Raw genomic sequence first — 14,534 nt, forward strand, 5'->3', positions numbered from 1 at the left:
TTAATCTGGACAAATGTGAGGTGATGCATTTTGGAGGATTAAATTTAGGTGTGAATTATACTGTAAATGGCAGAGTCCTGAGGAACATTAACATACAGAGGGATCTGGGCGTACAGGTCCACAGTTCCACAAAAGTGGTAACACAGGTTGCCAAGGTGATTAAGAAGGCATACGGCAAGCTTGTCTTCATCAGCCAGGGCACTGAGTACAGGAGTTGGGAAATCACATTGCAGCGAAATAAAACCTTGGTTAGGCCGTATTTGGAGTATTGCGTGCAGTTCTGGTCACCACACTACCGGAAGGATGTGGAAGCTTTGGAGAGAGTGCAGAGAAGGTTCACCAGGATGTTGCCTGGTCTCGAGGGTGCTGGCTCTGAGGAGAGGTTGAATAAAAGAGCAAAGAAAATTCCAGCACAGGAACAGGCCCTTCGGCCCTCCAAGCCTGCACCGACCATGCTGCCCGACTGAACTAAAACCCCCTACCCTTCCGAGGACCGTATCCCTCTATTCCCATCCTACTCATGTACTTATCAAGATGCCCCTTAAAACTCACTACCGTATCCCTTCCAATACCCTCCCGGCAATGAGTTCCAGACACCCACCACCCTCTGTGTAAAACATCTGCCTCGTACATCTCCTTCAAACCTTGCCCCTCGCACCTTAAACCTATGACCCCTAGTAATTGACTCTTCCACCCTGGGGAAAAAGCTTCTGACTATCCAGATTAAACTAGGATTACGTTCACTGGAAAGACGGAGGCTGAGGGGGAGACCTGATTAGACATGTGCAAAATGATGACAGGCACAGACAGATAGGGTGGATAGTGAGAGGGTTTTTTTCCCAGGGTGGAAATGGTTGGGGTGGGGTGGGGGACACAGGTTCAAGGTGAGAGGGGGAAAGTTTAAGGGGGATGTGCGGGGGAGGTTTTTCACACAGAGAGGGGTGGGTGCCTGGAACGCGCTGCCAGAGGGGGTGGTGGAAGCAGGAACATTAGCAACATTTCAGGGGCACCTGGACAGGTACATGAACAGGGAGGGTATAGAGGGATACGGACCGAGTAAGGGCAAAAGGGTTTATTTCATTTTATTTAGGGCATTGGCCCAGGCTCGGAGGGCCGAAGGGCCTGTTCCTGTGCTGTAGTTCTCTTTGTTCTATCCTATGGCACTATTTCTAAATGGAAGAGGGAACCTCCTCTGGCCTTGAATCAATCTTATGGAAACAGATTATCTGGCGTTGTCTCATGTGGGATCTGTGCACGAATTGGCTGCTGCGTTTTCTACATTACAACAGTGACTACACTTCAATGGCTGAAAGCAATTGATGGTGGCACAGTGGGTTAGCACTGCTGCCTCACAGCGCCAGAGACCCGGGTTCGATTCCCGGCGTGGGTCACTGTCTGTGCGGAGTTTTCACATTCTCTCTCTGTCTGCCTGGGTTCCCTCTGGGTGCTCCGGTTTCCTCCATAAGTCATCGAATCCCTACAATACAGGAGGAGGCCATTTGGCCCATCAAGTCTGTACCGACAACAATCCCCCACCCAGACCCTATTCCCCATAACCTCACACATTTACCCTGCTAACCGACCCTCCCCCGCCCCCTCCCACTCTAGGGTCAATTTAGCACGGCCAATCAACCTAACCCGCACATCTTTGGGGTGTGGGAGGAAACCGGAGCACCCAGACAAAACCCACGCAGACACGGGGAGAATGTGCAAATTCCACACTGACAGTCACCCAAGGCCAGAACTGAACCTGGGTCCGTGGCGCTGTGAGGCAGCAGAGATAACCACTGTGCCTCGCAGCACCAGGGACCCAGATGTGTGGGTTAGGATGATTCACTGTGCTAAGGTGCCCCTTAGAGTCCAAAGATGTGCAGATTAGGGGGATTAGCGGGGTAAATATGTGGAGTTACAGGTATAGGGCTTGGGTAAGATGCCCAGAGTTGGTGCAGAGTTGATGGGGCAAATAGCCTCCTCCTGCACTGCAGAGTCAGAGCCATAGAGGTTTGTAGCATGGAAACAGGCCCTTCGGCCCAACTTGTCCATGCTGCCCCCTTTTTTTTAAAACCCCTAAGCTAATCCCAATTGCCCACATTTGGCCCATATCCCTCTCTACCTATTGTACCCATTAGCTATCTAAATGCTTTTTAAAAGATAAAATCGTACCCACCTCTACTACTACCTCTGGCAGCTTATTCCAGACATTCCACACCCTCTGTGTAAAAAAATTGTCCCACTTTTGTATCTCTTCCCTCTCACCTTAAACCTACGCCCTCTAGTTTTAGGCTCCTCTACCTTTGGGAAAAACTATCTACCTTGTCTATGCCCCTCATTATTTTATAGAGGTCTACGATTTTCCACCCTGAAGGCGCTATCCGAATATAACATCTTTCAATGAGTGAGTGCAAGCTAAACTTTCTCCACATTCCCTCAGCGTTGGGATTGTAGACAGCTCTGCCTCTCTGCTCTGCCCGCTCGCAGTAACATCCTTCTTCAGGACAGGACAGCTCTGGCTGACATTTTTTTACACAATGGCTGTCCGATGGCATTGCACGAACAGCGAGACGCAGGACACATCAGCACTCGCGCCGCTTGCAACGCAGCATGGAGACTCACCTGAAAATCGCCTTGGTCCAATCAGCTCCGCACTTAAACCCTTCAGCTCTGGAATACACAGGAAAGGTTGTGAGGACTTCAATCAGGGAGACTTTACTTTGCACTTAAACAGGAGTGTCAGTTCCTCTGGCACACTCCAAGGGTCGACTGCAAACTACGAGCACTGTGTTGGAATTGTCAATAAAAGGATTCTGGGGAAGGGACTTCTGCCTCTGAGGGCTAAGAAAGTCCGTTTGCACTCCTTCTTAAATTTACTCGCTGTCCCAGCACCCATCACACTTTGGGGCAGCGAATTCCACAGATTCACAACCCTTTGGGAGAAGTAGTTTCTCCTCGAATCTGTTTTAAATTTGTTGCCCCTTATCCTAAAACCTCTCGTTCTAGAATGTCCCACAAGAGGAAGCATCCGCTCCACGTCTACTTTATCCAGACCTTTCATCATCGTCTATACCTCATTTTGATCTCCTCTCATTCTTCTAAATTCCAGAGACTGTGGGACGAAACTGCTCAATCTCTTTCCATACGACACGCAGGGCAAAACCTCCAGGTTGTTCATTTCAATAAATCTCCTGACGCATCAGCGGAATGGGAAGGTCAGATAGTTCCTGGCCTTGCCGCTCCCCACCGTACCTGAGTTCCAGCCTCGTCTCGTTCATGCGCAGGTCTGTCACATTCAGCAGGTCATCCCTGGAGCAGCTGAGCAGCTGGGTCCGGTCCGAGTTAATGTCCAAGGATGTCACCTTCCCCTGTAGTGGGATCTCGCTGGTCTTCAGCCCCGCCCTACGGAGTGACAAACAACAACTTCTGGCTAAGTGGCGCCACCAACACAGTGAACCACCACGTCACACGGGAAGGACAATCGAACGCAACGTGACACCCTGTCACCTGAGGAGATATTGGGACAAGTGACCAGAAGCTGGGTCCAAGAGCTTGACTTGACAGAGCATCTTAAAGTTGGAGCGAGCGAGGTGGAGGGGGTCGGGGAGGGAATTCCAGACCTCGGGGAGCGATTACAATCAGGAATGCTCAAGAAGGCAGACTTTTGAGGAGAGCAGAGATCTCGGAGGGTTGTGGGGCCGGAGGAGATTCCGGGGATAGGGAGGAAGACAAAGTCATGGGGAGATTTGAAAACAAGGGCACAGGATTTTCAAATCTGAAATCAGGAAGTTTATAATGGTGAGGTTTCCCTTCCCACGGTCGGAGGAGCCCGCGGGGGAACCACAGATACTGCCAGTCTCACAGCCATTTCCCACCCCAGTAAGTGTTAACTGGCTGGAGGCAGAACCGCCACTACTCACTGAGACAACTCCCCACTCACCTGACGAAGGGGCAGAGCCCCGAAAGCTAGTGGTGTTTGCTACCAAATAAACCTGTTGGACTCTAACCTGGTGTTGTGAGACTTCTTACTGCTCACTGCTGCCAGAAGCCGCAGTGGACGGGACTGGGACTGCAAGCGGTCAAAGAAAATTACAGCACAGGAACAGACCCTTCGGCTCTCCTAGCCTGCACCGACCCTGCTGCCCGACTGAACTAAAGCCTTTATCCTTCCAGGAACCGTATCCCTCCATTCCCATCCTAACCAAGACGCCCCTTAAAAGTCACCATCGGTCCCCAGACTGTCTGTCATAAGTTCATAATAAGAATTCTCACAACACCAGGTTAAAGTCCAACAGGATTATTCGGAATCACGAGCTTTCGGAGCGCTGCTCCTTCATCAGGTGGGTGATGAGTGACTCACTTGGTGAAGGAGCAGTGCTCTGAAAGTTCGTGATTCCGAATAAACCTGTTGGACTTTAACCTGGTGTTGTGAGAATTCTTACCGTGCCCACCCGAGTCCAACACCAGAATGAATCTCCACATCATAAGTGCATAAGATATAGGAGCAGAATTAGGCCATTCGGCCCATCTAGTCCGCTCTGCCATTTGATCATGGCTGATATGCTTCTCATCCCCATTTTCCTGCCTTCTCCTCATAACCCTTCAACCCATTACCAATTAAACATCTGTCTATCTCCTCCTTAAATTGACTCACTGTCCCAGCATCCACCGCACTTTGGGGTTGCGAATTCCACAAATTCACAACCCTTTGGGAAAAGTAGTTTCTCCTCAACTCTGTTTCAAATTTGCTGTCCCTTATCTCAAGACTATGACCTTTTGTCCTTGAATGTCCCACAAGAGGAAGTATCTGCTCCATGCCTATTTTATCCAGACCTTTTATCATCTTGTAAACCTCAATTTGATCTCCCCTCATTCTTCTAAACTCCAGACAGGATAGCCCTAAACTGTTCAATCTCTCTCCCTGTGACAAACCCTTCATCTCTGTCCTGGGAGGCGAGGCCTGGGGGGAGGAAAGGGAGGGTAAGGCCCAGGGAGGCGAGGTTGGGAAGGCAGGTGGAGGGGTTGGTGGAGAAGTTGTAAGGAAGGGAGCACCTGCAGGGACCATATCTCTTGCGGCACATCAGGCGCCGGAGTGTGGCGACTCGGGGATTTTCACAGTAACTTCATTGCAGTGTTAATGTAAGCCTACTTGAGACACTAATAAATAAATTAACTTTAAACTTTTGGGAGGGGAGTGGGGGAGCCCCCACAGTGCCGCTGATAGATTCTTTGTGAGCTTTCCTTCTGCCCCTGAACTCCCCCTAACAGCCTGAGAATCGAGGCTGGATAGAAAGTTGTCTTTCAGTGGTCAATAATTGGGCTAAGACCTTGCCTGGCCCACTGGAAGATTGCAGAGAGGGGTCAGGGCAGATGAGAGCTCCCCCCCCCCACCAACCCCCCCAAATCACAAACCCACCAGCAGGACTATACAGAATTTTGCCCAGTAATTTCAGGGACAAAGGTAGGTGTCTCCATTGTGGGGAAAATTCAGGTGTTTCTGATGTCAGCAGACACAGAGCGAGGTGACACTTGACAGCTTGGGAACCATTCAGCCCCTCAAACCTGTCCCACCACGTGGTATCTGCCTCCTTCAGACAACAACATAGCGGCAGAGAGTCACCTGGCTTGAGGGAGCTGAGAGTGAGCGATCACCCCAGAGAGTGGAGTCCTCCCGCAGGCAGAATCTTCTAGTAGCCATCTGGTGAGCAGGCCAGGACTGCAGAGTGGCCTGGCTCCAATTCCCTTTGGTCTTGGAGGAGGCCATTCAGCCCTTCGAGCCTGCTCCCCCATTCATTATGATCGTGGCCGATCATCGAATTCAATATCCTGATCTCCCCCCTCTTCCCCCAAATCCCTCGACCCCTTTAGGCCCCAAGGGCGATATCTAATTTCTTCTTGAAATCAGACAACGTTTTGACCTCAACTACTTTCTGTGGGAGTGAATTCCACACATTCACCACCCTCTGGGTGAAGAAATTTCTCCTCACCTCAGTTCTGAAAGGTTTATCCCCTTATCCTCAAACTGTGACCCCCCCACTATCAGGAACATTCTGATTCTACCCTGTCTAACCCCACTAGGGGTGGGGGTGGAGGGGAGGGAGGTTGGGGGGTAAGTATTAAGAAATTGGGGACCGCAGAACATTTAGGATGAAACTAGTTTCAAGAGCCGAGAAAGTGAAGGCAAGGGAGGTGGAAAACACCAAGGACAGGGATCATAGAGTACCCACAGTGTACAGAAGGAGGCCATTTGGCCCATCGAATCTGTACCAACCGCAATCCCACCTAGGTCCTATTCCCGCAACCCCACACATTTAATCTGCTAATCCCCATGACACTAAGGGTCAACTTAGCACGGCCAATCCTCCTAACCCGCACATCGTTCGGACTGTGGGGGGAAACCGGAGCACCTGGAGGAAACCCATGCAGACACGGGGAGAACGTGCAGACTCCACACAGACAGTGACCTAAAGCCGGGTCCCTGATGCTGTGAGGCTGCAGTGCTAACCACTGAAAGAATAGGCCTGTGTTGAGCTGTGCCTCAGCGACTTGCACTCTTTCCTCGGAGCGAGAAGTTTGTGGATTCAAGTCAAGTAGAGGCAGGTACAACTCTACCTTTTAAAAAGCACTTAGACAGTTATATCAGTAAAATGAGTACAGAGAGATACAGGCCAAATACAGGCAATTGGGATTAGGTTAGGGGTTTAAAAAGGGAGGCATGGACAAGTTGGGCCGAAGGGCCTGTTTCCATGCTGTAAACCTCTATGACTATGATTATGAATCTTAAGTGGGTGTGAAGCACTTTGGGGCATTCTGAATGGGTGCAAAAGGTGCCACAGAAATATAAGTTCATTCCTCATTACAGGGCGTTGAACTTGGATGAGTTTTTCCTCAATCTGTTCCATTCAGTGATGCCTCGCCAACCCAGGGACCCTTGCTTCCAGAGACCCTCACCAGCCCAGAGACCCTCCCAAACACAGAGACCCTCACCAGCCCAGACACCCTCCCAAACCCAGAAACCCTTCCAAACCCAGCGACCCTCGCCAACCTCAGAGACTCTCCCAAACCCAGAGACCCTCGCCAACCCAGAGACCCTCACCAACCCAGAGACCCTCGCCAACCCAGAGACCCTCGCCAACCCAGAGACCCTCGCCTCCAGAGACCCTCCCAAATCCAGAAATCCTCACCAATCCAGAGACCCTTGCCAACCCAGGGACTCTCGCCTCCAGAGACCCTCCCAAACCCAGAGACCCTCGCCAACCCAGAAATCCTCACCAATCCAGAGACCCTTGCCAACCCAGGGACTCTCGCATCCAGAGACCCTCCCAAACTCAGAGACCCTCGCCAACCCAGAAATCCTCACCAATCAAGAGACCCTTGCCAACCCAGGTACCCTCGCCAGCCCAGAGACCTCCCAGACCCAGAGAGCCTTCCAAACCGAGACCCTCGCCAAAGCACCTTACCTGGAATCCCACAGGCGTATTTTCTGGTCAAAGTGGCCACTGATGATGAAGGAATCTGAACAAACGATGTCACTGCAGCGAGAGAGGACTGCGATTGAGTTGACACCTGGTACAACAGGAAGGAGAAACAGATTGATCAGAAAAGAAACCTCCACATTGGATTCAGACTCTCACCTCAAACACACTCAAACCCAGGAGGCTGCAATCACGCCTGAGTTATCGGCAGCCCTGAGAATGAAACCTTCAAAATTAATCCCACGGAATATAAATCATTTCCCTGGGAAAGGCTGGAATGCATTAGCACTTCTCCACTCCGGGGTAATATACACCAGGCAGCAAGCTGTAATCTTATGAGAAAGTTTAAATGATTTATGTACAAGGTATTGAATTCCTGACAGCGTGTCCTAAACTCAAATCTAATTGTGACCGACAAAAGGTGTTGGATTATTAATTTACCTGTAAAATTGATGGATATCTGGGACTAAGTGATTAACAAGAGGGGGCCATTCAACCTCTCTAACTCATTGTATTGTTCAGTGAAGTCTACGCGCGCGCGCGCACACACACACACACACACACACAGAGGCGCGCGCACGCACACATACACAGACACACAAACGCTCACGCACAGACAAGCACATACACAGACATACACACACACAGGCACACACACACACACACAGACAAGCACACACGCAGGCACACACACTGACACACACACACACACACACACACGGAGGCTCCCTATGTGGGTGGCACAGTAGAACAGTGTTAACACTGTTGCCTCACTGCATCAGGGACCTCGGTTCGATTCCCAGCTTCGGTCACAGTTCGCACATTCTCCCCGTGTCTGCGTGGGTTTCCTCTGGGTACTCCAAGTTTCCTCACACAGTCTGAAAGACGTGTCGGTTAGGTGTATTAGCTAAATTCTCCCTCAGTGTACCCGAACAGGCACTGGAGTGTGGCGACTAGGGGAATTTCACAATAACTTCATTGCACCGTTAATGTAAGCCTACTTATGACACTAATAAATGAATAAATCTGATTGTAGGTAGCATTCATAACAAACAGATGAATTGCAAAATAGAAATAAATATGTAGATTTGATAACCGTTACAGAGACATGGCGAGAGAATGACAAAGACCGGAGACAGGGTTTTCCGGCCACCCTCTCCCCAAAGCCGGAAAATCCCGCCCGAGATCAACTGGTCTTTGTGTGGTCCTGTCCTGCCCGCTACGATTCCCATGGCGGGCAGGATGGGAAAATTCTGTCCCAGGACTTCAATACTCAATGACAAAGGAGGCAGTCGTGGTATTGCCACTGGGCTAGTGATCCCAAGACCCAGGGAAAAGCTCTGAGAATCCAGGTTCGAATCCCACCACAGCGGAAGGTGGAATTTGAATTCAATAAAAAATATCTGGAATTAAGAATCTACTGATGACCATGAAACCATTGTTGAACCATCTGGTTCACTAATGTCCTTTAGGGAAGGAAATCTGCCGTCCTTACCCGGTCTGGCCTACATGTGACTCCAGAGCCACAGCAATGTGGTTGACTCTTAATGATGGTTAAGGGTGTATCTAAGGGAAGGATTACCATCTGTGGCTAATTTAGGAAATAAAGACAGTTTCAAATTGAAAGAAAAAGCATATAAGCTATGCAAAGATGAGTGACAGGTCAGAGGATTTTTTTATATATTCGTGGGACATGGGCGTTGCTGGCTGGGTCAGCATTTATTGCCCATTCTGGTTGCCTGAGGGTAGTTGTGGCTGTGGCTCTGAAGTCACATGTAGGCCAGATCGGGTAAGGACAGCAGATTTCCTTCTCTAAAGGGCATTAGTGAACCAGATGGGTTTTTCCGACAATCGACAATAGTTTCACGGTCATCAGTAGATTCTTAATTCCGGATATTTTTTATTGAATTCAAATTCCACCATATTGCCGTGGTGGGATTCGAACCCGGGTCCCCAGAACATTGGCTGAGTGTCTGGATTAATAGTCCAGCGATAATTCCACCAGTCCATCGCCTCCCCTGAAAGAAAGAACAGCAAGAATGACTAAAAAATTAACAAAGAAGGAGAAATTAGAGTATGAGAGGAAGCTGGTTCGAAATATAAAGGTAGACAGTCAGGCCCAGATTTTCACCATGGTGATGGGGTGCACAGCCATGGCAAAAAGGTCAGAAATGATGGAAAACTCTAAGCCCCACCTCGGAACCCGGCACTTCCCATCTTTGTGGGGTGGGGCTGGAGTCAGGCCAGAGTTCATGCGCGTGCGAATCAGCTTTCAATTCAAACCACCAGCTGGTTCCACGGATGTGGAAGTTAGAAAAGCAGGAACGTGAAATCCGGAATGGGTGGATCAGAACAAGAAAGAGGAGGTCAAAATTTATTGATTTGATTTGATATTATCATATGTATTAACATAACAGAAGTATTGTTTCTTGCGTGCTATACAGACAAAGCATACCATTCATAGAGAAGGAAAGGAGAGAGTGCAAAATGTAGTGTCACAGTCATAGCTAGGGTGTAGAGAAAGGTCAACTTAATGCGAGGTAGGTCCATTCAAAAGTCTGACAGCAGCAGGGAAGAAGCTGTTCTCGAGTTGGTTGGCACGTGACCTCAGACTTTTGTATCTTTCTCCCGATGGAAGAGGGCGGAAGAGAGAATGTCCGGGGGGAGTGGGGTCCTTGATTATGCTGGCTGCTTTGCCAAGCCAGTGAGAGGTGTAGACAGGGTCAATGGATGGGAGGCTGGTTTGTGTGATGGATTGGGCTACATTCATGACCTTTTGTAATTTCTTGCGGTCTTGGGCAGAGCAGGAGCCCAGACCAAGCTGTGATACAACCAGAAAGAATGCTTTCTATCGTGCTTCTGTAAAAGTTGGTGAGAGTCGTAGCTGACATGCCAAACTTCCTTAGTCTTCTGAGAAAGTAGAGGCACTGGTGGATTCATCTGAATTGCCCAGTTACCCCTCAGGAGAAGTAAGGGAGAGAGAGAGCACTCTTTGGGATTATTTAAATGTGAACATGATTGTGCACTTCTTATGTACAAACTTATTGGAACTGTCCAGTTGTCAAGGTTGTCCAGGAAGTGTCAAAACTGTCAAGGAACTGTCAAGCCATGTACCCCCTCCATGCCCAACAATACCAGGTGAGTTGGCATGGAGGGGGTACAGGTAAAGTTTGGTGGGTGGGGGACATGGCTTGGCAAGGGCAAGTGTGTTAGCATGGAGGTATAGGGCTTTAGGATTCAGCCAACTCGGTCTGTGATGGTTCTAGCGAGCCACTCTTAAAAATTTAAAATTTATTTATTAACGCCACAAGTAGGCTTACGTCAACACTGCAACGAAGTTACTGTGAAAGTCCCCCAGGTGCCACACTCCGGCATCTGTTCGGCCATGCACATAAACCAGCACATCTTTCAGACTGTGGGAGGAAATCAGAGCACCCAGAGGAAACCCACGCAGACACGGGGAGAATGCGCAGACCCCGCACAGACAATGACCCAAGCAGGAAATCAAACCTGGGTCCCTGTGAGGCGGCAGTGCTAGCCATTATGCCACCGTAACAGGAAATGGAGGGTAGGCATAAATGGGTCATTTTTGGATTGGCACAATGTAATGAGTGGAGCGCCACAGGGGTCAGCGCTGAGGCATTAACCATTTACAACTTACATCAATGACTCAGACAAAGGGACCAAAGGTTTGGTTGCTAAATTTACTGATGATGAAAAGACGGGTAGGAAAGTAAGTTATGAAGAGGTTGCAAAGGAAAACAGATGAATTAAACGAGAGGATGAGAGAGAGAAGGGGAAGTGTGAGAGATAAAAGGAAGAAGGGGAGAGTGAGAAGGGTGACTGGGAAGAGATGGGAGGTGGAGGAGAGAGGGAAGGAGGGAGGAGAGGCAAAGGGAATGAAGGGGAGATGAAAGGTGTGAGTGTAGAGGTTAAGTACATACAGGCGGATAGGAATGATTGCTACTTGAGCACATGTAGAGACATTTACTGACAGAGAAATGGGGTGGAGGTGGGAGGGAAATACCTACAAAGTTTCACTCCGTGAATAAATCTATTCCACTTTAAGAGTGGCTTCAGTTTCTTAAATCACTGACTATGAGGAATATAACAGTGGGGGTGGAGGAAGGGGTCAGAGGGTGAAGGGATTTGGGAAGGGGGAGGAGAGGCAGGGGATGTGGGGTTCCGGGGAGGAAGAAGAGAAGAGAAAGCTGAAACAAGTGGAGCTCAAGAGCTGAAAAGTGATGAGACCCCCCAGTGAGAGAGGTGAGAAATACAACATAGAACATTCCAGCGCATGACAGGCCCTTCGGCCCGCGATGTTGCGCTGACCAGTGGAACCAATCTAATGACCCTCTAACCTAAACTATTCCAATGTTATCCATATGCCTATCCACTGACCATTCGAACACCCTTAAAGTTGGCGAGTCCACAACTGCTGCAGGCAGGGCATTCCACGCCCTTACTACCCTCTGAGTAAAGAACCTACCTCTTGACATCCGTCCTATAATTACCACCCCTCAATTTAAAGCTATGTCCCCTCGTGTTAGCCATAAAATAGGTGCAGAAGGTCAGAGCCAAGGTGAGAACTGAGAAAATTTGTTTGTGGTGCAGGATGAAGAACATTCTCACCCTTTCTGGTTAACAATTTATTGGAACCATGGGAACTTACTCACAGGCAGTTTTGTTCAGATCCCAGATCCGGATTGTTCTATCATGACTTCCTGTTACAGCTTCTCGATAATAAGACTTGAACTTTGCCGCTGTGACTTTTGCACTGTGACCTGACAAAGCGCACTGGATAGAAAATAGGAAGTAGGATGAGGAAAAAAACCCCACACAAATTGTTAAACACAGAAATCTGGAATGGAATCAAAACACAGAAGGGAGGGACGAGGAAACTCAATTAAATAGCATCTGGACCGAGACTCTGTTCGGGTACACTGAGGGGGAATTTAGCAGGGCCAATCCACCCAACCAGCACATCTTTCAGACTGCGGGAGGAAACCGGCGCACCCGGAAGAAACCCACGCAGGCACGGGGAGAACATGCAGTCTCCACTCAGACAGTGATCCAAACCAGGAATCAAACCTGGATCCCTGGTACTGTGAGGCAGCAGTATTAACCACTGTAGCTTCTGGCGACTGGAGCGTTTTCACAGTAACTTCATTGCAGTGTTAAGCCTACTTGTGACTAATAAATAAACTACTTTTTAAAACAAAACCCATTTAACTTTATTACTGTATAGTTTGTTAACCTCTGCTCTGGAATAACTGGATACGTGACTGGCAGATTATTACTGCGCTGTTAAATCCAACAGTCCCAGATCGCTCTCAGCCTGAAGGAACTCAAAATCGTTCATTGAGATGGAAGGAGCCAGTGCTGCAGTGGTACTGTCACTGAACTAGTCATTGTAATAAAGCAGAGGTAGACTCCCCCCCACTCTGAGAACTGACACCGAAACACAAAGAGGAGTACCTGACCCTATAATCTGTAACGAGTGTGTGTGAAGTGGTGTGACCTGCTCTTCAGCAACCTCTAGTGGTTAAACACAAAATAAATCCCTGGCACTCTCCCTAAAATCAATAATTAACAATTTAATTATCGAACCAACAGTGAACGGATGAACTAAACTATTAACAAACTGAATAAAACGCAATTCTAATGGAGTGTTGTTCCAATAAATACAATTACCACTCATTAACAAAAAAGAATTGAATTTTAGTCACTCCCGAAATTGCAGCCAGGCTTTGTGTCTTTGGCTGCCTGCGTACCCGAGTTCCGGAACTTCCTCCTCAGCCTCTCCCCCTCACTCTCCTCTCTCTTAAAACCTGCTTCTTTGGTCAGGCTTTGGGTCATTTGTCCGAATAACTCACTCATGCTGCTCGGGTGACAAATTGTTTTTGATGACCATTCCCATGATGCACCTTGAGAGATTTGGCTACGGTAAGGTTGCTATATAAATGAAAATTGTCCGGCACATGGGGAAGGACGGTAGGTTTCCTTCTCTCAAGGGACATCAGTGAACCAGATGGGTTTTTACAATTGACAATGGTTTCATGGTCACCCTCAGGCTTTTAACTCCAGATTTTTATTGGTTTCCAGTTTCACCATCTGCCATGGTGGGATTGGAACCCGGGTCCCCAGAGCATCACCCTGTGCCTCTGGAGTTTACAAGTCCAGTGACAATGACACTACACCACTGCCTCCCCGATCTCTTTATGAATGTAGCGCTGTTTGTGGGAGCTTGCTGTGCAAATTGGCTGCTGAGTTTCCTACATCATGACAGTCAGTTTTAAAAAATACTTATTTATCAAAAGTAGGCTTACATTAACACTGCAATGAAGTTACTGTGAAAATCCCCTCATCGCCACACTCGGGCACCTGATTGGGTGCACTGAGGAAGAATTTAGCATGACCAACACACCCAGCCAGGGAGGAAACCGCAGCACCCAGAGCAAACCCACACAGACAGAGAATCATAGAATCCTACTGTGCAAAAGGAGGCCATTTGGCCCATCAAGTCTGAACCAACCACAATCCCATTATCCCCATGCATTTACCCTAGCCAATCTCCCTGATACTGAGGGGCAATTTATCATGGCCAATCCATCAAACCCCCACTGCGGGAGGAAACCAGAGCACCCGGAGGAAACCCACGCAGACACGGGGAGAATGTGCAGACTCCGCACAGACAGTGACCCAAGCCGGGAATCCATCCCGGGTTCCTGGCACCGTGAGTGCTCACCACCGTGCCGCCCCACATTGACTAAGCTTCAAGAGAAACTCTGTTGGTTGGGAAATGCTTCCCTGAGGATGGGAAAGGTGCTATATAAATGCAAAGTCTCTCTTTTTGCTCTGATGTTAATTGTCCGGGGAACAGACAAGCTGACAATGTTCAAACACAGCTGATTGGACGTACCTTCAGCTCACAGCTCCTCAGACTCCACAAGCGGGCCGTGTTATCGTACGATCCTGCAAGGAGCTGCACGCCCTACACAGCACCCAGGGGGGAAAGGCAAAAAGGCAGATTAATTGAGGATCTGATTTTCAAAACCTATCCCTGAT

At 48.9% G+C, this 14,534-nt stretch overlaps 1 protein-coding gene across 1 annotated transcript in view; it reads right to left on the minus strand.

The window, feature by feature from the left end:
* LOC145349238 (autophagy-related protein 16-1-like) overlaps nt 1-14,534 on the minus strand; it is an 84,958-nt gene that overhangs the window by 6,133 nt on the left and 64,291 nt on the right. Inside the window, exons 12-16 of the mRNA XM_080197711.1 lie at nt 14,389-14,460; nt 12,143-12,263; nt 7,452-7,557; nt 3,244-3,393; nt 2,614-2,661 (exon numbers count right to left, since the gene is read on the minus strand). Of these exons, the coding sequence (XP_080053837.1) occupies nt 2,614-2,661; nt 3,244-3,393; nt 7,452-7,557; nt 12,143-12,263; nt 14,389-14,460 (497 nt within the window). The remainder of the gene's footprint in view (nt 1-2,613; nt 2,662-3,243; nt 3,394-7,451; nt 7,558-12,142; nt 12,264-14,388; nt 14,461-14,534) is intronic.

The sequence above is a fragment of the Carcharhinus amblyrhynchos genome, chromosome 10 (genome assembly GCF_965287045.1).
Source record: "Carcharhinus amblyrhynchos chromosome 10, sCarAmb.v2.hapA, whole genome shotgun sequence".
In the NCBI taxonomy this organism is placed as follows: Eukaryota; Metazoa; Chordata; class Chondrichthyes; order Carcharhiniformes; family Carcharhinidae; genus Carcharhinus; species Carcharhinus amblyrhynchos.